This window comes from Lichenostomus cassidix, chromosome 3, assembly GCF_008360975.1.
Source record: "Lichenostomus cassidix isolate B80296 chromosome 3, HeHo_3.0, whole genome shotgun sequence".
Classification (NCBI taxonomy): Eukaryota; Metazoa; Chordata; class Aves; order Passeriformes; family Meliphagidae; genus Lichenostomus; species Lichenostomus cassidix.
In genome coordinates, this window is record NC_139483.1 from 56,146,830 (window position 1) to 56,170,368 (window position 23,539).

The 23,539-nt window shown below is 35.7% G+C and overlaps 1 protein-coding gene across 1 annotated transcript in view; it reads left to right on the forward strand.

Annotated features, from left to right (window-relative positions):
* The window catches only part of AHI1 (Abelson helper integration site 1), an 81,912-nt gene that overhangs the window by 38,088 nt on the left and 20,285 nt on the right, over positions 1 to 23,539 (forward strand). The window contains exon 20 of the mRNA XM_085055887.1: positions 19,311 to 19,369. Within this exon, the coding sequence (XP_084912013.1) occupies positions 19,311 to 19,369 (59 nt within the window). The remainder of the gene's footprint in view (positions 1 to 19,310; positions 19,370 to 23,539) is intronic.

A 23,539-nucleotide genomic window follows, 5' to 3' on the forward strand; every position in this document is an offset into this window, starting at 1 on the left:
TACTAGAGAGCCTTCATTTTTGTCCAACAAATGGTTACGTGTTCCTGAGGGTCATGTTGACAATTCAGTTCTGTCACCGTTTGCTGTGCATTCAGTGCTTCATAAATCAAAATGCAGAATTCCCACTTCCATGTGTAAACCTCCGTTAGCCATATATTTAACCATGTAACTTGTGTATGTGCATGCTCTCATAATTTGGTAAAGTAGTAGCTGGTGTCTTATAGTATGGACATACTATATACAGAATATATGCAACCCCTTCTTTTTAAAAGACAGTTTAATTGTCTAGGTCTTGCCTGAGGTAGGAAACAGTGGAAAAATTTTGCGTACATCTTTGTGATATATGGGCAGTAGCAGTAATACAGCAGATCTTTCCTGACTTTTAAATCTTTTCATATCCAGATGTATTTGCAGAATTATTCGCAGCACTTTAAATAAAAGTAATATTCACTCCTACGGATTTTAAATGTGTCTCTTCATTTTGACAAATGGATTTTGTATACCCTGACATATCATATGTTTTGGCTTTTCCTCAATGCATACTTTCACAGGTTTACAGGCTTTCATGAAGCCCCAATCTTATTCGTCTATTTACCTTCCCCACTTCCCTCAAGATCAGTTAGCTTATGGATGCTAGGCAAGACTGCCTGTGTTTCTAGCCAGTTTGCTCTAAATTAAGTAATTAATTGTTTAATCATCTATGAGAGCTTCAGTATCTTTCTCAATGGTAGAATATTCTTTATATGAGCTGAGTAAAGACAAGACCATGATATCATTGATATTGGTGCCCAACCCTCCTGCTCAAAGCAAATTTGCCTCAAGCTCAGGACTGTGTCCATTTGGATTTTGAATATCTCCAAGGATGGAGACTCCAAAACACCTCTGGACAACCTACTGCAATGTTTGAGTGTTCTAACAGTAAAGGATTTTTTATTATCTTTAAATGATATTTTATATATTTCAGTCTGCATTGGTGCATGAGTTCAGGACTTGGCATTTTTCTTTGTTGAACTTTAAGAGGTTCTTACTGACCTATTTTTGTGGCTCATCAAGGTGCCTTTGAATGGCAACATGTCCCTCAGGTGTACCAGCCCCTCCTCACAGATTTTTATCATCTGGAGATTTGCTGAGGGTATGCTCAGTCCTATCAGCCAGGTCATTAATGGAGAAGTTGAAGTGTGGACTCCAGTACTGATCTCTGGAGTGCACCACTGGTGACTGATCTCCAGTTTGATTTCATCTGAGTGGTTATGAACCTCTGATCTCTACAGCTCAGCCAACTTCCAGTCTGCTGCCCAGTTTACACAGTGAATGCTTGAGCTGTTTGTCTATGAGAACATTATGGGGGACAGTGTTGAAAGGCTTGCCAAATTCAAGGCTAACAACATCTACTGCTTTCCCATTGATGCTGTGGAGAGCTGAGCCAGAGATAAACTTTTATCAAGAGCATGATTAGAATTACTAGAAAAATGTAATGAATTTTGTCAAATAGTAATTACAGAATAGGTACCACAAAACAGATACAAGACATGGATCAACTTGTTTTTATGTGTTATGTATAAAGCATTTCATTAGAGACATCTCATCGGATTTAACAAAATTAATTAAAGAAAATATGTGTTGTGTGCCTTCCTCTCACAAAGATTGTTTTAAATTTGAGAGAAAGGCATGGAACTTAGATTTTCTTACTGTCCATCATGATAGCGTATTAGCTGAAATTTTTCATCGAGAGCATAACTCATTTTACCGTATCAGGATAATTTTTGTGTCTGCCTCAGTAAAGCTGCAGCTGTGCTGATAGCTGTTTCAATAATTTGAAAAATTTGCTAGAAGTTTGTCTTTGGAGAAAGTCACCCCTTTGAGTTTTACATTTGTAATTTAAATTCACAAAGTCTTATGGGTGTTTAATACTCTAAGGAATCTGTCCCTAAAAGTATGTAATATTTAATATTTAAGGTTGCTGAACTTTTTTTCTTTGTTCTTTCCTTGGGTTTTTTTTTTTTTGTGTCCTTCTTTCCTTTTATTTTTTTTCCTTCCTTCTTTCCTATTTTTTTTTCCTTCCTTCGTTCCTTTTTTTTTTTCCTTCCCTGGTAATAAAATTTGTTTAAGATCTGTCTTTGATAGTCAGAATTGAGGTTTTACCTCGCCTGTGCTATATAACTGTGTTTATGCTCATGCTTAGTGCTGGTTTTATCACACTTGGCCTGTAGTGCTGTTCTGCACTGCACTGTAGCATGATCCAGGACTTTGTCTTAAACATTCTCTTCCTTCTCCTCTTTATAACTTTTTCCAGAGTGACCCATTTCCTAGTTGTTATTTTTAAGACAAATAGGGAAATAGCAAAACCTCCAGATTTCAATTGCTCATTCTCTGTCAGACATTAAAATCCCTGCTGGTTTTTTTTGCCTTTCCTCCTTAAGACTGTGAGCATCTTTGGACAGTGAAATCACCTTCCTATGAGACACTGTTTTGCAGGTCTGTGGCATGCCATGAAAGAAATATCCGGCATCTTTGGGCTTTATTCCACAGTGACTCTTCAGTAACTACCACTATGTTCAGGACGTGCTTTCTAAAATAAGTTTGGGTTTCAAGTCATTGTAATTAACAGTGACCCTAATTGTTAATTATGTGGGAGATTGAAGCTCGACTATAAATACTACACAGATCTGTTCACTGAAATTTGGACTTCAATAAAACCAGTTAATTAAACTTGCTCTTAAAAATTAATTACGTATGTGCTAGAAACGTGATGGTTCTTGTATCTTTAAAGAAAATCTCAAAAACAAAAAACACAACACTTTGGCAGGGTTGAGAACAATTAGAAATTTTCTCTCCATTAACACAACTGACAGTAAAAGGTGTTTTCCACCTATATAAAATATAAGCTTCAAAGCACTCTATTACTCTCTAAAGATATTAAAAAAACTGACTTCATGTTTAATTCCTCTGTTACATTTGATATACTATTTAAAACTGCTTCTTTCAGTCTCAAGCAAACAGTGAAATAGACTTTTACACAGATATCAGAAATATTTTTGCAACAATTAAATGTTCTTAAAATACTGTTTTTATTCTGGGGGAGATTTAAAATCAGGAAAAGGAGGTACATCAAATAGCAAAATTCATGTTGTGGAGAGATACTGCAGAAACGTGTCAAAAGTTGCAGCCTCATATGTACGTTGTATCGTTGGTTTTTGGGATTTTTTTTCGCTATTTCATACTTTCTCCCCAACTCTGTAACATCTGTCTTCAATACTGCCACAGTCCTGGAGGAGTTGGATGGTTTTGTTTGGGCTTTTTTTGTGGGCATTTGTCATGCCTTTCACATAATTTTGTGCCACTCAAGGAAGAATGTCTGCAGAAAGCTTGTTCAGTGTAGCATTATTCTTTTCATCTCTTACTGAGAAACTCCTGGGGGAAAAAGACAAATACAAACTATAATTGAAACTGTATCAAATGAACAATTGAATTCAATTTCATTATTAGAATAACTTGTTTTTTCTAAGTTGAGAATAATCATTAACAAAATATTCCAAAGAGTTACTAAAAAAGGTGACAGAGTATATGTTAATTGAAGGGTGCATGTATGTATACCATGTAGTCCAAGTATAACATTAAATACTATTTGTAGTATCTGTTTGAAAGAACTGATTGAAGGACAGATGATGTCTAAAACAAACCATGTGGTACAGGCAGCAGCATTGCTGTCTTCCCCACACTGCTGTGTTGAAAATATGTAATTTTGACCTGGGGGGGACCATTTTTGTTTAGAGGGAATACCAGTGGGAGTGCCCATTGGAGAAATCTTTACTGGGATCCAGACCATGCAGGCAAATTGATTGGCACACAGATCACTGAATACATACTTTTTTTATACCTAGGATAGTACTGCAAATACTGTATCAAATTTTAATGTAAGAGTGAAATATCTTCCTATTCATTTTTTAAGAGAAATATCTTGAGTGTGTGTAAAAGACTTCTTTCCAAGAATATAAACGTAAGAAAAGAACCCAGTTTTATTTTGAAAGAATCTGGGTATATGTGTTCCCCATTAAACTGTAATGTGTGCTGCCTCATTAGCTCACCCAGCAGCTTCATTTAGATTCGCTGTGATGGTGAAAGCAATTAAGCCTGCAGGGCTGCACAGATCAGAACTGTGGAAATTGTGTAGCAATTTGCCATAGTATCTTCAGTTGCATTGATATTTTTCTTTTTATCCCCCCATCTTCGTAAAACTGGGGTGGGAGCATATTATAGTGAAGAGTACCAAATACATGCCTAAAAGTAGTTCAGTACCCACACTATTAGTTGAAAGTGGTTTGAGTGTAATACAAGCTGCTAGGAGGAATAGGTAATGATAGGAAACTAATTTTACTTCATTTATGAAGAAACTTATGAAAGGGAAGCAGGTAATGTATAATGATTTCACAGAGACAGTTTCTCGATTTCATTAGTAGTGGTGAGTCTGCTGGGGTTTTTTTGTGTCACTGATTGAGCAAACAATGAAGTGATGTTATGAGGCCTGTGCAAAATGGTTGTAGAAGTCTTTTCACTGGTTGCCTGATCTGTTTATCTTTTCCATTTATTCTTACTACTGCAGAGGAAGAAATGCTAGTTTTCTGTTCACTAAGGGATACTCCTAATGGCCTCAGTTGATCAGGTACTCCAGTGGGGGAAATATCATTGATTAGTACTCTGCTACCCGTTGTCTTTAAGTCTGAAACTGGATAGAAGTGCAGAACTATTAGTATGTCCTGTAGAGGTTCTGCCAACATAGGAAATGATACATGAGAATAAATGCTTGCAGAGTGGTTAGCTTCCTGCAAGCTACAATCTGCTGCTGGTAGATTATGTCATGTGTTTAAAAAAGGGGAATGTGCATTAAGATGAAAGAAATATGTGCCTAATACTTTTCTCTCACTTCTCAGTTATTTTTCTGGTTTTATGCAGTTTGCTGTCTTCCTGCCCTGTCACATTTCTGAAGAACTAATTCTGCCTGACATATTTTTCAGAAATCGAAACTTTAAAAAATTTTCAAGAGAACTGTTCTGATATTTTTATGGGGATGGATTTTTTTTTCAAATGTGACCTTTTCATTTAATTATTCTAATGGGACACTGATACCAAAAATTTAAAAATCTTGCCTAGTATTTTCTTTTGCATTTCTAAACGAAGAAATATGAGTTGTTTTCTGTTATTATGAAAAGTATCTTACTGCAACTTTGCAGAATTCTCACATTTTCTGTAACTTGTAGGATGTGATTTCTTCTAACTCTGTGGCTGGGTCAAGTATGTAGGTTTTCTTTCTTTTGGAAACTGAATTACTTAAACATCCCCACCACTACTTGGTGTGGATAACAATAATGAAGAACAGTAGCACTTTTTATGTGAGTAAACTTGACTTATTGTAGTCCCTTGGTTTTTGAGTATATTATTCTGTTGTGGGTTTTTTTCCTCCTATTAACCAAAGATAAACATATCTTTACATTCATTACAAGCCTTTGTTTTAACTAAAGAGCACTGCGTAGTCACTGAGAATTTATAATAATGGATTTCATTTTAGATCCAGTTAGTAGATTTTCTCTTCATTTTTCAAAAGATGGTAAGAGAACTAAGTAGAAAGAAATCACCAGCTCAACCCCACAGATCAGCTCTCAGCAAGAGCCAGTTGACATAACTACACTGATGTTTTCTAAAAATATTTTTACCATAAGCAGAAGAGCATTAAGTCTAAAGTGCTTTTTATGTATGTCTGTTTACTTAAATGGGAACTCCCCTGGGAAAAATGATCATTCATTTTAAGATATTCGTATCTCTCACTTTGACTTAAGGGAAATGTGTAACAGAGAAGGGAGACAGAAAATAATCTTTTTTTGTTATTATTTGCTTATAATGTAATGGAAGAACTCAAAAATAAAGCTTACAAATATTTTTCTCAAAGTTAGTTTTCTTTTAAAACAAAGGGAACATCTATCACAGGATTTTAATGTTATTTTTTTATACCTGGTTTTTTCATAAGCTGCTCTGCTGTACCACTTACATTTTGAAGTAGCTGTGACTCAGTTTCTTCAGGGAAAATAGATTACAGAGGCTCAGGGTGTTCTAGCTTACAGCTGACGTTGGCAATAAATAAAAATTAAGAATATCAGGACACACGTATGCCTTCATCATGGCTTACAGGCAGCTCAGGCCATTCTGAAGGGAAGGACCTTCCTCAGAGCTCTGTGACCCTCCTATGCTGCCCACTTCATTGGACAATGTCAGAGTTCTGGCTCAAAGCACAAATACAAGACCTTATTTTAAGGTAAAATAGCTGGGTGTTTACATTTATAAAATGAATAGTAAAAATACTATTTTAATTTGAAAACATAAGTTGTATAAATAGATTCATCTAACCACAAAAATGTTCCAACAGAATAGTAAAGACACAGAGACATAACCATTAACATTAATGACAATCTAGTTGTTCTGTTCTAAAAGTTTGCTTATCCAGTTTCTTCTGTCTGATTGATAAGATGTTATAAATGTCAGAAGAGTTTGTATTTTTTAGTTAAACGTGCTAGAATTGTTTATCCTGAGATCAAAGATACACGTTCCTTTATTATATGTTCTTTTTCATGTTTCTTCTAGGTAAGTTAATTAAAATATTTCTCTAAAAATTACACTAAATACAGAGCACAATAACAGCAATCTTTGAAGATTCCAAAAACTTTATCTAAAGAACAGCATTTATATTTACTTGAAATTGGTGTATGTTAGGGTAATTACTGCTGAGCCTTCAGGCTAAAGGAAGTACTCTCAGCCAAATTATACAAGGGTGTGGATTAAATGAAGCATTACTCTCTGTTTGGCAGCAGTGGCTATAGATTGCAAAATCAGGGTGTGACGTAGTACTGTGGAAAGTCTCTGCCAAAAGTGATTTGGCCTAAGTGTGCCCTTACTTTCTCAGTTATGTGGATCCTAAAACAACTGAATCTCATTAATTCCTAAGTAGAGCGGTCCTATTAACTGTTTTCACTTTGAGCTTGTCTGTAATTTTGGGCTATTGAGCCGTGAGACAACATGCTTAAATTAAATTTCAGCTGGTCACAGAGGTGAAAACAGCCCTTCTGCCAAGGACTGTACAGTAGAGTATCAGTTCTCTTGTCCAGCAGAAAGCTCAGGACAGCAAGGATGCTGTCTGCACAACAATAAGCATGAGTGAATAAAATGAGAAAATTGGGCCCTCCTTGTATTGCTCCAATCCTTCTGTCCCTGTCATTTCCAGAGGAGCTGGGAGGACTATGCAAAAAACCCAGTAGCAGCCATGGGGCACAGGAGGGAGAAACCTCCATCTCCCAGGTGGAGACCAAAGTACTTTGACTTCATCTCTGGTTTTGACAAGTTAGCAAAACCCAAGTAAATTAACAAATAAAGAAATCTTACATTATCCAATCCCATTTGGGTACACATGTGTACTTTTTCCACTGTTATAAAAAGCCTTTGCTAATTTTGTTGGTAGATTTTTATGTGTGAAGCAACTAAACTTCCATTGATTCATATGCAGCTTGTTACTCTCGTTGCTGAAGCACCAATTTCAGTGAGAGCAAACTTCCCTGACATGATCCATTCTATTAATATAACACCTTTAAAATTAACTTGGGGTATATGTGGTCTACTACATGTGTCTGCAACAGGCTGTGGTACCAATGCAGTTGGATCATTGTAGTTTGATACTGACCATGTTGGTGCTGTAGAAGCTAATGATACAGGATGGTGGCTCTTACAGCACACAGTGAAGGAAGAGACTGCAGAGGTTCCTTTCCCATGTTTTCCTCTCACAGTTAAGACTCAGTTTCTTCAGTTTTTGCTTCCTTAGGCCAAGAAATAAGATTCAAGTGACAAACAGGCAAACTCAAAAAAACTCTTTAGAGTCTTCCCTGCTGACCTGACCCCAGGCTTTGTTCTAGCTTGCTGGACAGTCCCTTTGCAGAAGGCTCTTACTCGACTGTGTAACAGATAGTGTTTGACACTCTCTATCTCATCTAAAGATTGATTCCAGCACACTGCATCCCTATAAGATTCTAGATATAACATCCCCTTTTCCTATCCTATCAATCTCTCCTCCAGCTGTCTATCTGTGCTTGCTTCTGGTGCCTCATTGATTGGCGTTTTTTACAGATTAGCTGAAGGGTGTTGCAGTGGCATATGTTGATAGAGGTCATTCTGGAATCCTTTCAGAGCCTGCTGGTCAAAAGTTGCAGACTGCTGAAGCTACTATGCCAAATAATAAAATACAGAAAATTGGGGCTTCCTTCAAAATATCAGTTGAGCATCTTTTGGTTTGACAAGCTGCCGAATAGCAGAAAATGCACCTGTAGAGCATGATATTCACTTTGTGAGGTGTTGTATTTTCAGGTGAAGACCCTAAACAGATTTCATTTTCCTACTCCTTGCAGGTTTGAGTTTTCATTTATAGTGGTTACATTTAAGCAGAGTTCACCTCTCTAATAAAAAAGGATGGTCCTTAAAGGATAGGGTTGGTTTTGGTTTTTTTTATGACTCTCAATTCAGAGCAGGTATCCATGAGGTGTGTCATCTCTACTACTTGTTCAGGAGAACATTGTAACAGAGTTATGCATGTTGCTAGTTGAAGAACTTGTCTTGTGAGCCAGGTCCTAGCTAAAACCTAGTTGGTATTTATCTCATATAAGGACTCTAAGCATGCTCTTGGAATTTTTTATTTTCAAAACAGTTCAAAATACAAGTTCTGAATATATATATATATTGATTAATTAATGGTAACTTTTCACCTTTTGTGTCCAGCAGTTCAATCTAGTGTATGTTCTGCCCAATTATATTTGCTTCAGATTTGGCTGCTTCTGCATAAAAAACAGCAACAAGAGGAGAAGAAATAAAATTGTTCTATTGTTATTTGCAAAATTTGGAATGTAGTGCCCACCTAATGAACATCTATAATATACCACATCATGTGTACCTTGATAACAGTACTTTATTGGAAAATCATCTTCCTTCTGATACAGAGCATAAAGGAAACTTCCATCTTTTTTTTTGCTACTCACAGATGTAAAGGATCTTCGGCAATTAAAACTGTGGTTTGAATTAAGGCTCTTCCTGCAAATCAGCTTTTCTTACCAAAACAAATAATTTTCAGAGTAAGTTCCAGGAATCATTCAAAGAGAACAGGGTGTGTCCAGGATTGTCTGTATCACCAGTTCTTGAGTTAATAATTGGCACATAAGCTTGTGCAAAAACCATCTAGGAAGGTTTACTGAACAAGGCTATTAAGACATATGCTTTGAGACTTCCAAACTTAAAGAGTGTTGCTAGACAATTTTCTATGTTTTTCAGTTGTTTGGTCCTTTTTAAGAAACAAATGTTTGTAGCAGTTGGCGATGAAGTTAGTTTTAAAGAAACTCAGATATCATTCACAGTGCATAAGGCATAGAAATGGGTGGTTCCTTTCAGAATAGCCTATGGAGAAGAATTTCCTGTCCTTGAATATTTAGACCTTAATCACCTTCTTATTTTTTTGTCTGGGTTTTGGGTTATTGGAGATGCTGTATGAGCATAGTCAGTAGTGATTTTAGCTGCAACTGGTAGTCAAACCAGAGAGGATGGGTCATATAATTAAGCTTACGTGTTAAAGTACTGCAGTATTTAACAGTTTGGCACTGTTAAAAGTGTGGCATGTCACACACCGCCTGTGTTGATATGTGATGATGTGAAAAAGGCCAGTATGGTATTGTATCAAGTACTTAATCAAATTGTATTTCATGATACTGTAAAAAATATTTAGTCAAACTGTATTTCTTTATTCATTAAGAATTTAATTTTCATTAATATTTTTGTTTACAGTTTTAGCCTTGCTGTGCAAATAGTCTTGCTTGCAAAATTCCTATACAAATAAGACACAAATTCACTGGATAGGACTTACTTCTACTTTCTGGCTTGCCACTGAGACAGTGACTGTCTTCTAATCCCAGCTGCAGCATTTTGTGTTGCTGATTGAACTTTGGAGAAAATTCCGTTCTCTCCAGGATAATCTAAAGTTTTAGAAATGTGGTCCATGTGCCCGAAGCTGGGCACAGCCCCTCTCTATGAAACTACTTGATTTGCCTTCTTTTACCTCTCCTCATAACAGGTACCGCTGTGTAAATGAAAGGGAATATTTCCTCCTAATTCTGTTTGTTGCAGTTTCCATGCTTATTTTTTTGTATATCTCCTATCTAAGTCCCAAAAATTCTAAAAATCCAGTACTGTAAAAAGTTGCTGTTGCATTCTAGAAAACTTTGCAGACCTTGTAGGTAAAGGAAACTGAAAAAGTGGTATCACTGAAATCTGTGCCCAGCTGGATTTGCAATGTGTTGCTTTAATGCTGGACTTAAAATTTCAGTATATTTTCCTTTGCAGCAGATGATACCAATATTAGTCTCAAGTGCTTTGTCATATGTTATTTACAAGGAAGTATATTCAGATTTTATTACCAAAGTTATTTTAATACCCTTTGCAATTGGATACTGATTAGAAAGAGGCTTACTTATTCATACATGTTCTAATCACTGATGTGTTGAAAAACTCTGTCTTGAAGTAGTTTGCTCATAAATTGTCTGAAAACTCAAAAGTGCATGTGGGAAAACTCTCAGGTGATAATTTGGTTTCACCACACACATATTTTCATGAAATATCTGACCAGTCTATTTTCTGAACTACACAATGGAAAGCAAACTTGGGGGTGTATTTTAAAGACATGATCTTCTATTTCTGAATATACAGTAAAGAAGTGTGTTTGCTGTGAACTTTTTCCCTTACTCTCTTGATTTGAGACCAGATAAAAAATTTTATGTAATGGTTTCCTGATATAGTGTCTGCCAATGGTCCTGCATTTTTCTGGCTTAATAATGAATGAATTGTTTAGTTTTTAATGGAATTTTCTGGTAATACATTATCAAAATTAATATTCAGTACTGGCTGAAAGTGCAAATGTCATAGAGAAAGTAGTGGCTATTTTGGTCATGATAAAGACCTGAAATATCAAGCTGACTTATTTTTTCCAGCATATTGCACAGGATGTTGGTGATACTATTTTACCTTGAATGTAAATGTTAGGAAAATGCTACGTAAGTTCTTCAAGCAGTTACAAGATTTGAATTTTTTAGATTTTTAATTTCTGGTCAAGATGCAATTTGACATTATGAGGCTCACTGGATAATACAGAAATTCAGTAGTTTATGCAGCAACTGGTTGTTTTTACTTGGTTGATAAGACTTTGCATTGCACAAATGTGTTAATAGCTGATTTTGAAAAGTATTCATGGTATTCTAAACATATTTTCTTACAGCTTTCCACTTGTTGAACAGCAGGCTAATTTGATATAAGTAACTCTGAGTAACTAGCCATTGCTGAGTTTCTGTTGTGGGAGGAACCATGAGAAGTAAATTACATTGTTTTCCTTCCTTGCATAATTTTCGTTCTTTGTCTTTTATCTGTAGTCAAATATCTTTTTTTAAAGACATGAATAGACTCATGAGGGCATAAGGTACTTGACTTTGAGAGTTAGAGAAAGAATTAAATTCTATTTAACTGTAATCCATAGGAATTGCCTCTATATGAATATAAATAAAATTTACCTGTACTACATATTTTTAGAAAACAAATAAGCATAAATCCTGCTTAAGAGCTCCATTTCCTCTGATTCAGGGAGGGTAAGTTAAAGTAGAAGGAAAAATATTACTAAACCCAAAAGTGAAGGTTGCTACTTCAGTGTTGGGCATCCACAACTCCAAGGGACTGCAGTTTTTATATTTCAGGAAGTATTTTTTGATAGGCAACACCACAAGTTACATGTAATAGAATACAAAATAAGTTTCTTTTCAATTTTACTTTAGTTTGTTTGCTTTTAGGTAGTCCAGGTGAGCTTAGAAAAACTAATTATGACTTTCTCAGGATATCTGCAGTACTAGAAGAAAAATAACTCTTATTAATACAAAGTATGCGTCATAGTCTGCATTTTCCTTACATCTTTTTTATCTGCTATCTAAAACTTGTAAATAATGCTGCCAATCTGATTTCAGAAAGCTGATTGTATCTGTGCAGGCTTAGTGATGTTTGCTGTAGAATCACTTTCTGTTCTCTGCAGTGTAGAAAGAAACAACTGGATACTATAACCTCTGCTCATTTTCAGTGGTATCCACTGCCATTGTGATGTAATGTTAGAAGTTGTCGTAAATTAGCACATTCCTGATTAGCATGAATTCAATAAATGTTCTTTACTTCAAAAGAATGCTTGGGACACGTGCTACTACTTGCATTGTTTATATATGGTACTGTAGAAACTTAACATTTGCAAGAAAAATGTGAGATGATGGTTTGATAAGATTACTCAGAAATAATTAGGTGGGTGTGTAGGCTGCTAAATGTATTTGATTTTAATCTCTAATTAAGAAGTTGGATTTTTTAATTGTTTTTGTGATGCAATAGTTTTTACTTCATTATGCTTTTTGCAAATAGGGACCAAATTCTGCCTCTTCATTGTGCCTAAGTACAGAATAAATGTTTTCAAATGAAACTCAAAGCCAGTGGCAGACTATCTCTATAGTCCTCCCCCTGGAGCATTATTCTCAGAGCAAACACATATATATGCCCTTGTATACCTTTAACCAGGAATGAAAATGATGGCTAACCTTGAATGAGTATCTCTATGCATTCTTTTGGCTGATGGGAGATATAATTATATTGTGGGATCTGGCACTGCCAGAAGCATAGTGTTTTCATGTTAGTGCTGTCTGATGCTGAGGTCTCTTATATGAGGATTGGAATTGGTTGATGTTACAGCAAAGATATCTCTCTGTGGATCTACAGGTGTGAATTTAAGCCTTGCTCTGTTCCACTGCTCCAGTGTTCACTTAACTCTGCTGCAAGGACAAGCTACTTGGTCACTTGGGCTGTGGAATCAGAGACAACCAGATGCATTAACAAGAGACAACTGCATCAGTCCTTGGATAAAGAAGTTACTGTGTTAAAGTACACAAGACCAGTTGTATTTTTCAGTGTAGGAAAACTGTAACTTGCTCATGGTTTGGGAAGGAGGGTTCTCCTAATACCTGCAGTTGGGGCATCCACTGGAAAATCACATGCTTTGTTAAAGAAGTTGCAGCACTATGTATGGAACTGCATGGTTCTGAATTATGTAACTCCCTAGAGTTCTTTTTCTAGGTAACTCTTTTTAATACCAGTATATAGCAAACAATTGGTTAAAAAGGTAAGCGTGGCTTACTTTTTTATTGAAAGCTTATCCTTCTGTACAGACTTTTCTATATAGTGTAGTATTTTGAATGGCAAACAAAGCCTGATCTATTGACATAATTTCCCAAGATTATTTTGTTAGTTTCCAAGTTTTCATTGTATTAATAGGAATGGGAAAGGGGAAAAAAAAATTATGCTTTTCCATCTATCAGCAAAACTGTTTTGGCTTAACTTGAAGTGGTTGGGGTGGGGTGGATTTGGGGTTTTTTTATGCTTTAGGATTTTTGTCATTGCCATCTAGATCAATCTGCACTAACTGAATGAGTGACATCTGGCAGCAGTAGAGCTGCCACAGTTTTTCTGTCTCTTATTTTTCTGAAGTGTATATAGCATGTAAACAACTCTGATATCCAACTGGCAAAATAAAGTAACAGAAATTTCTCTATATAACTTATAAATAATGAGACAGTAAACAGAGAGGGATTCTATTTGTCCTATAGATTTGGGGATTTGGTTTTAAGTGGATAGATTTAGCTTAATAAATTGGAACTCCATTTGAAAAAGGAGAACAACATTGAGAAGATAGTTCAACCTTTTCCAGATCTCTCATAGAAGAAAAAGGTGGGGGAAAAACCGAGAGAGTGCTAGTAATGGCATGGACTGACACTGAGTAGACTTACATCAGTGCAGAATACACTGCAAGAATCTTATGGGGCTTTGTAGAAGATCCTAATATTGCCATCACCACACCTTTGTATATGCCCTTAAATACAGCATGTGAGAACTGCCTATATTGAGCATATACATTTTAAGTGGTTTGCAAGATCACAGAATCACAGCATTGTTTAGATTGGAAAAGGCCCACAAGATCTTTGAGTTCAAGCTTTACCAATAACCATGTTGTCAACTAGACCATGGCACTAAGTGTCACAGCCAGTCATTTCTCGAATACTTCCAAGGATGGTGGCTCCACCACCTCCCTGGGCAGCCCATTCCAATGCTTAACAACTCCTTCCATGAAGAAATTCTTCCCGATGTCTAACCTGAATCTACCCTGATGCAGTTTGATGCTATTTTCTCTTGTCCTGTCACTATGATACAGCTTAAACGTCATTGAAACAGTTTTCAAAACACTTTGGTCCTATCAATTCTCCTGTTCAGTCTGGAATATCTTCAAAATCATAGGTGCTAGACTAAGTTATGTAGATCAGAGTTGGAGGTTGGCTTTCTCCTACAGCAATGGATAATAGTGAAGCATCTGCTTTGCAGGTAAAATAAAAAGGTGTGCTTGTGTTGAATGGGTGCATCCACTCCTTTCATTTTATGTGAGCTGCATCTGAAAATGTTTGTGATGGGTTGTAAATGTATTTGTGATCCTGTGTTCAAATAAAGGAAAACAGGTTCTTTCCCAATATATAAACAATCTTTTTATTTAATGAATTCTGTTTGATCTATTAGAGCATAATTGGTTTGAGGATAAAGTCTTTGAGGGAAGGTTAATATGTATTTAGATCATTACAAAATTATCTTCATTCCATTACTTTATGCATAGTTTGAAAAATGAAATTACAGAAATAGCTGAAACGTTTTACTTTGAAAACCTCAAAACATTCCTTTGCAACCTAAAGTAGAGATTGTACTGCATACTGAAAGACCCTTTGGTCACAAAGGTCATACTTTTCAATAAGTCACTGTGCTGAAAACATGATTCTGTTTACTGGCAACAGTTTTAAAGCCACGGAAGATGAGTAGCAATAGGAATGAGCTGATCCACGCATACTCATCTCATATCTGAGTTGACTTTTTCCAGTGTTGTTATTTAATCGGGTGTATTTTAACTACGCTGTGTTGGAAGAGACCATGATATAATTCATAAGAATATTTGCAATAAGAAATACCATTTCCTAGAGGCATTGTTTATTTTCATGTCTTTCAGGATTTTTTGTGGGTTTTGAGACATTAGCAATTAGTATAAACTTAAAGTAAAACTCAAAAACAGAATAATATGTAACTGGAGTAGGTAAGATGTTTTTTTCCTCTCTGTATGCTTTAGAGGTTTTTGTCACGGAAATGTCTGAGTATTAACTTTTTTCAGTTTTCTTAGATACATATTTGTTTTCCATTCTGTGATTTTCTGCAACTTTTCCAGGATGAACTTCTGGATGATTTCATTGACTATAGACTCCATGTGAATGGAATCCTTAGAGATTCGTTATGCTCAAATACCTTGAGTAATTTAAAAAAATTGATTCATCAATAATAATTTATCAATTTCAGAAAACAAGAAAAAGCCTTCTTTTGAAAAGTTCATTAAAACATGAGTTCTGTAATGAATGTTCTCTAAGCCTTTTTTAAAAGGGCATTTTTTCACAAGAACATTTCACATTGGGTGGGTGTAGACAGTCCAGTGGGATGATAGTAGAATTATGTGACTCCCTAGAAAGACTTATTTCCCTGTTCTGCCTCTTATGCTCTTAGATTAAACAAGTAAAATCACTAAAGATGCTGTTATTTAAAAGGAAGTGTTCTTAATTATTCCAGGTACTATTCTGGAATAGTACTGTTGCTGTTATCAATTTTTATATAAATCAAATCTGTTTGGAAGTGAACTCACATGCTCTGTGCATTTCAGTCCAACTATTTAGAATTTGATCACCTCGCACTAATGTATTTATCTAGACCAGAGGATAGTTTTTCAGTGAAAGCTTGCAATAAAACTGGGAACTTGGTAGTACAGACACATTTTGGACACATGCTCACATGCTTGGCTTCACTCTTTAGTTGCAGTTGTAGGGGCAGAGAATATATTGCCAGAAGTGACCGAGGGGAACTGAGGATACACTTTCAGTTCACTGTTCAAATTATGCAGGAAACTACTATAGTTTCAGACTCCTCTCAAGGCAGACAGATACGTTGGTTTTCAAGCCAGTTCTTTGGTAGTCATTTCCCCAAAGTCAGCATATGCTTGGGCTCACAATGTAATTGTAACAACAGGATTGTGTGGACTCTAAAGAAGAGCTGTCCTGCTGTTATTTTGTATCGATGTGAGAATTCTGAGCATTTGAGGAGAAGCATTAGCATCTATCATTTTGAGATGCCTAACATTGCAGCTAGACATTAGCAGTAAGTTCTTCTAGAAATAATATGTTATTTTCGTCTAAAATTCCATATAAAGGAAATAACTGAAGAATCAATGCAGAGTAATAGGAAATGCAGTAATTCAAATGTTGATGATTTCATAGGGAAGATTAGCTTCTCAGGATGTATATGATTTTGAAGGTAAAGACAGCAGATGCTGTTAAGAGAGAAGATTGTTGGAGAGTTCAAGTAAACCCTCTGCGTCAATAAAAATGCTTCTCCAGTAGTGATTCTGAAGCATCCTTAAGATACACGGTCTAGATTAATGTGGGTATTGGGGATTTTTCAGGCTTGACCTTACAAGGGATTTAATGACCTTTCTATAAGCTCAGACTAAGTGAGAGTCCCAGCAGGTCACAGTGTCCTGTAAACTTAATTTTTAGATGAAGTGGAAAGGTCCTTCTGGAATCCGGACCTCCGTTTCAATATAGTAGTTGAAAAGCGTGTACAGCCTGGGTGAGAGAACCAAAGCAAGCACTGCTGAGGCTGTTAGTCACACCTGCTTGATGTCATTTACATGCTTCATCAAGCATGGAACCATAGCAAGCCCATAGCTGTGTAACATTGCTTTAAAATTCTACTTCTTCATTTGGGGAAAAAGGGATGGATATTCGCTTGCTTGCTGAATGGACCTTGTTTTGTGAATGAGGAAGACTTGAACAGGTTTTTGTGTTGGTTTGAATTTGCTTTGTTGGCTTGGGATGTTTTTAATATGACTATTTTGAATGAGGGGGCTACTGAAGGAATGCTTGATAACTAAAAACGACTAGCAGATAACACTGAAGACTAGTTTGGGGTAACCAATAGGCATGATCATAGAGTATTGGGACCCAGGTGTGCTGTGGTCTGTTTACACCTCAAGCAAAGTGATAAGAATTTTCTGTTTGTTTTGTCTCTAGTCATGGAAAATACTGAGTGTAAACCGGTGCCAGCTTCTAGAATTCCATGCAGCACTCCCTATATCTTTGAGTTGCACATCTGTCTCTGTCCTACACTTGCAGCACAGAAGGTCGGTGCTGCCCTTTATTGAGGCTTAATTGAGAATATCAGTCTAACCCTGAAGTTTTCACCTGATAAGCAGCTAAGTATAGAGGCTGCACAGGAGTACTCACATCCATAAATGCACAGTCCAGGAACACTTGGAAATCATGTGTACTTTCTGTAGAAAAATAAGAAGGTCAATGATGTTACTGATAACAGTGGAGTTTAATGTTGTTTTTAATTAAACTGGAATATTTTTCCAAATAAACAATTGTTTTTATCAAATACTTTAAATCTCTTTTATCTTATATGGGTTTGTATAAATTGGCACAACACTCCCATGCTCAAACTGGCTGTCTAAAAAAAATTTTTGTCATGCAGACTTTTTATTTGTTTTCACTTTGTTTTTTTTTTTAATTCAAAGACTTCATATGACATTTGTATGCAACAGTATATCCATATGTATTATCATCTCTGTAGTATCGGGTTTTGTAACTCTGTGAGTATGTAGATAATAATATCAACAGGAGTAATATCCCCACTGACTTTTGGTATTAGTGCTGAACAATTGTTTCAGCAAATAGCTTGTTTGAAAAAAGGTTGCCTTCAGGACTACTGTCTTTGAGTACAGATTGAATTCAGGAAATGGTTTATATTCTCATCTTTCTGCTTAAAAGAGGTGGAAGAAAGTAATAAAAGGCAAAGTAAGCCTTTCAAAATTAAATATTTCAGAATTTATACAAGATTTTTTTTAATTTTTGAGACCAAAATTTTTTAATTCATACATGAAGTTGAACTATCCATTATTGCATGCATTTAGGATTTCTCACAAGTACAAAATTAGTCACATGCAGATTTGCAGGAACATGGTCTAACTACAATTATTTGAGCTTGCAGCTTTTATTCTAGTTAGAAATATCTAAATATCTTAATGATAAAGCATTTATGAGTAAATCTCTTGTGAAAGTCAAAACCACTAGGCTTTAGAAAGTATACTGTAGGTGGAGTTCTGCAAGCTTCCTTGTGGAGCTCTGCCAGTATACGGGAATCTGAAAAGTCCGCTTTATTCAGATACTGGACTCCTCAAAAGCAGACTTTTGGTGTGGCAAATGAAAATGAGTTTTTAGAACTTACTTCTCTTTAAAAACAAAACTTGTTTCAAAGCAAGTGTCTCACAGAGAAAAGCCAGTGAACTTAACTCTGTGTTGCCTGGGATTTCTGTACTTGAGAAACTGTTCTCCAATGAAGTGGTAGCATTTTTCACTGTCATGTTCAACGATTTTCAGAATTTTTTTGTATCTTTTCTTTTTAAGATGTTTTCTTAAGTATACAGCTGAGGAGACCAATAACAAAAAGATAAATCCATAGATGATGAAAGGATTTTCCTGAGCTTAGTAGTTAACATAATAGTTTGAAAAGAAAAGAATTTACAAGTACTTGTTCAAGTGTGCTATGTAGAGAGTGAATAAAATAAACAGCAAGATGTGTTGTGATAGGAACTCAGATGATCAAAGGGAACTACTGAATAGGAATAGTTATTCTTTCAGATAAAATAAGGAAGTAATTCCTTTGTGAGTTTTTGTGATCATTTCTGTTGGAAAACTTTGTATGCATTACTTGGAAATTCAATGAAGAGAAAAGCAATACAGCCTAGATAATAGTGTCAGCTTTGAGCACGAGGTGGCATGTGGACATAGCTTGAGCTACTTCTCCAAATCATTTGAATGGAAATATTGGATTAGTTAACCTTGTGTCAGGTCTGTTAGTTAAATAAACCCTCCAACTGTTCCTGACTGAAGGATGCATAGTTGTGACTGAAAGATGCTGCTGCTTTTCATTACAATTTTGTCAAACATATCCTGCTAACATAATGATTTTAAAATAAAATGGTTTATTCGATGGAAAAGGATAACAAGCAGAAAATTCACAGCCTTTTCTTTTCACAGGGTGCTTCAGCCCAGTAGGAAATCCTCTTAGTCAAACACTATTGGGTAGACTACAGACGGTAAGGAATTCTCTTTTTGCATTTTTTTTAAATTGATGTTTAACTATAAAATGTCATTATTCCCAAGTTCTCATTGTAGAGAGGTGTTTTTTTTTTTTATCCTGTCTTTATTCAAAAAAGAGGTGTCTTCAAACCAATTGTCTACATGGTCAAATTAGCTTATGCTGTGACCAGCTGGTAGTGAGATCAGATATCTGCAAATCAAAAGCTTTATATTTTTTCATGATTTACTTTTTGTTGTTTAGAAATAAATAAGATAAAATCACACTCTTTTGGTTTTTTATTTTTACCAAGAAAAGAGGTATTAATAAGTAGCTGAGCGAAAAGCTGAGACAATAACTTGGAATGAAATTCTCTGCAGCACCATTTTTTCACTGTTTACCCATACTTCATCTTTTTGTTACAAGTGGAATCACAGCTACCTCTTTTTTACTTAATTGCTTATCTATTAAATATTGATTGTAAACTTCTACTAATTTTATTTGTTCATTTCTTTATTTCTGGTTTGCTGATCACTATGCTAAAAATCCAACTGAACCTGTAATGCCATTAATTTTAACTATACATTTGATGAACCTGTATTAAAGACAAAATGTATGGAGGAACTAGTGAAGAAAGAACAAGTGGTGCTTCAGAATAATAAATGGATTTGTGTCTCTATGAAGCTGGGCCTGTTGTACTGGAGGTGTTAATTCTCCTGCACCCATGGACAGAATGCCATGGTTTCATACTCTGTTGTAATTGCACTAATTGTAATTTTTGAGAGAAATGTTATAAATGGACATAAATTTACTTGGATCATTAGTAGCTGTTTTACAGTTTCAGTTTGGGATTTTGTTTGGATTGCTTTTTGGATTTTTTTGGACCTACCTTTTTTAACAGATTCTCTTAAGACAGTTATGGAAAGCTTGTAAGATACTTGAGATTCACCAAGAAATTTTGAAAGCTTGGTTTTACATTGCTGTTTTGTTAGTTGCTAAATAGTTCCTGTTTTCATGTTTTCAATTTTTTTGCCATCAATACCTAGTTTTTTAGGGAGAAGTATGAATTATTCAACCAGTACTGTAGTGTTCTCCACCACAATAAGGTTGATAAACATTTTCAGGATCAACTGTTTTGTGAAAAGCTAGGTAGCATCTAGTTTAAACTAGTTTTTTCTGAGAGCGCTGAATTAAGGTTTTGAATATGTTTGTTACATTTTCTGTTATAAATGCATTAATATATATAAGTGCAGGTTAACCAAGTTATTAATATCAAAAAAGTAATGTAATTAGTAATGACAAAATAATTGAAGAGGTTTTGAATCATTTTGGGAGCAGGAATATTTCAGATGCTTTTGAATTGATCTTTTTTTCCTTTTTCCTTTTTTTTTTTTTTTTTTTTTTAATCCTTGTAGGCTTCACTGCAGCAGCTGTGTTTGCATTTCTGATTTCTATTTGTACAGTACAGGTTTCAATAAAGTGCAGCCTCGTGCAGCTTTGGTCTTTTTCTTCCTCTAGGCAAATTATAGATTCCCATGCTTATTAAATATTGAAGGGCTGTAATCAAATCAGGACTGTAGTCATCTGAAGCCTAAGGAAGTAACTTCACAGTGCCTACAGGCAGATTAATTATGCCTGAAGAAGAATATATCATTCTTAGCAATTGATAAATCTAGCATAATTTTAATTTAGCTATTAATACTAATATTTGTACTTCTGTTTTCCTTAGACTAAATTTGTGGTTAGGTGTCCTGAGCATTGGACCTGATTGGACCAGTGAACAGAAATACCAAAGTGCTAACAGTATTCAGCTGTTTTCTTCTAAGTCTCATCTTATTTAGCATTTAATTTAAAACTTCTGTTACTGTAGTAAAGCAATTGCATAGCATTCTTAGGGGAGGAGAGAATTAAGTAAATTTCTAACCCTTTGATTCTTAAGGAAAACAATTGATCAACAGTAAAATCTCAGATTTATTCTGTACAATTTTAAAATGTTTTAAAAATTATCTTTCAAGCCAACCAAGGGTTTTCAGTCAAGCTCTGTAAGTTGATCTTTTTTCCTCCTTAAAAAAAAAAATAAAAGCCAAGAAACCACCATAAATCAAAAGCAACAACAACAACCCCCACCCCAAAAGTGAGCAGTCTCAGAATGTAGGCTCTTACACACTGAGGCACAGACTTACTGGACAGACAAGAGAAGCTGTAATACACATTCTTTGTGGCTTTTCTGGAGTGTCTACATAAGTAATATTCCCAGTTTCTCTTCCATTCTGGCAGATAGCAGGTTTGGGGAGGTGGAGTAGAGTGAAGCAGTGCTGCTGTGAAGCATCCAGGAAATAGATGTTTGTCCTTCTTCATGTCCCTGAGTCTGTCACTAATGGTAAAAGGAGGAAGAGTGGCTTTGGCACTGTGTGTATACACATTAGGGTTCACCCTGTTATGTGTAGGGTCTGCCTAAAATTATTCTTAGAAAAGCTTCTTTTCCAAGTGTTGTTATTAAGAGTTAATAGCTAATTAGAAATGGGACTTAATCTGTATGTTTATTCTGTTAAAATGAAGAACATGTTTACAAAGGAAGAAGCATATGAAACTGTATGGATCATTAGACTTTACATTTTCTGTATTTTTTTCTTTAAATTTTGAAGTTGTGTTAATTGAAATATATTTGTTCAATAGTAGAAATGAAATCCTGAGATTTTAAAAGAAAAGGCAGCAACAAGATATCACTTGTTCTTACTCAGTACTCCTTCTCCTAAGGGAATGAGTGCTGATGCCCAGATCCTGTTGGCCACTATACATCTGCATCAAAAATGCAAAAACTTTGCCTTTGCACAATCACTGAAACTGACCCATTACAAAGAAACCAAAACCATTTTAATTAGAGCTATTATCAGGAATTGATAAAACTTGATACAACAATGTATCAGGTTGCTCTCACCTGCAGTGTTCTCTTTTGTATCAGTGTCTTGAAACATTTTTTTTTGGTGTTCAGTTAGAAATGTGAAGGGTATCTAAGTGGATTAGTCATGGATAACCAGTGTGATAGTCCATGGTCTAGAACTCTGCATCGACTGATGGATGTATTTATCTTCCTCTGAGGATGTACCTTAATGCTGAAAGCTCTTAAGACCTTTGTTCAACCACAATCAATGTGACATGGAACGCTTTTTCAGCAAGCATTTTGTTTCTGTTTCTCACAGATGGTCTGCTCCCAAAAAGACCAACTCCTCAGGACATAGCTATAGCCCCACATCTGTTCCAGTGCAAGAAAAGGATTAGCTTTTTTCCATCCTCCGTGGAAAAAGAAGGCATTAATATTGTACTAAGAATGATATGTTCATACAATTCAGTATGCCTGTTGCTTTTTTGAAATCCTTAAAACGTACCTTAATCTTGTGTCACAGCATTTAAAAAGTGATGCTTCTAAGCTGAAAGGCTGGTAGTTTTTTTGGATGTTTCTTGCAGTGTAACTTTTAGTTGACACTGCTTGAGGAATGGCGTGACACTGCTTGAAGAAAGGCATGGCACTGCCTGAGGAATGGCATGGCATGCCAGAGCGGCTCTGCTGCCTTGCAGTAGCTGTGTTTGTTTTAGGCAGCTGTGGCAATTGCCCTGGACAGCTGGAGGTAGAGGTGTGTGCAGCTGGTGACATACTCAGAGTGTCCTTTTAAGAGGCACCTCTTTGGATTGTTGTTGCCTTAAAAGTTTAAGGCAGTGTCTGAGAACATTCAGCATAGTCTCAGGGTGACTCATAGATTTTAGCTTGTTATTTCCAAACAGCTTGCTCTCTTCAAGCTCTTCTCAAGTGTTTGAGAGCCACATAAATACTTTATTAAAAAAAAAGAGACAGACAGATTGAGACACAAGAATGGGGCAATATGAGTACCTGAACTAGATACCTAAATAATACTGCTAATAATTCTGATGAATCATTTTTGAGCAACAGGAGGCACTCCCATCCCACAGGCTAAGCACATTGCCTGCATAGTTCTCTTAACCTTGAGAATGGAAAATGAGAATTAGCTGAAACCTGTACAGCAGTGCTGACTACCAATAGACTACTGAACAAGCTGTGTACTCTGGACTGCAGCTCCACCAGTCTTTCTTCAAAATTTGTTTATCAAATAAGGCAGTTACACTTATTTTTTTTCCTTCTGTGCAGGATTATTATTCAGAGCTCTTTAGGTGG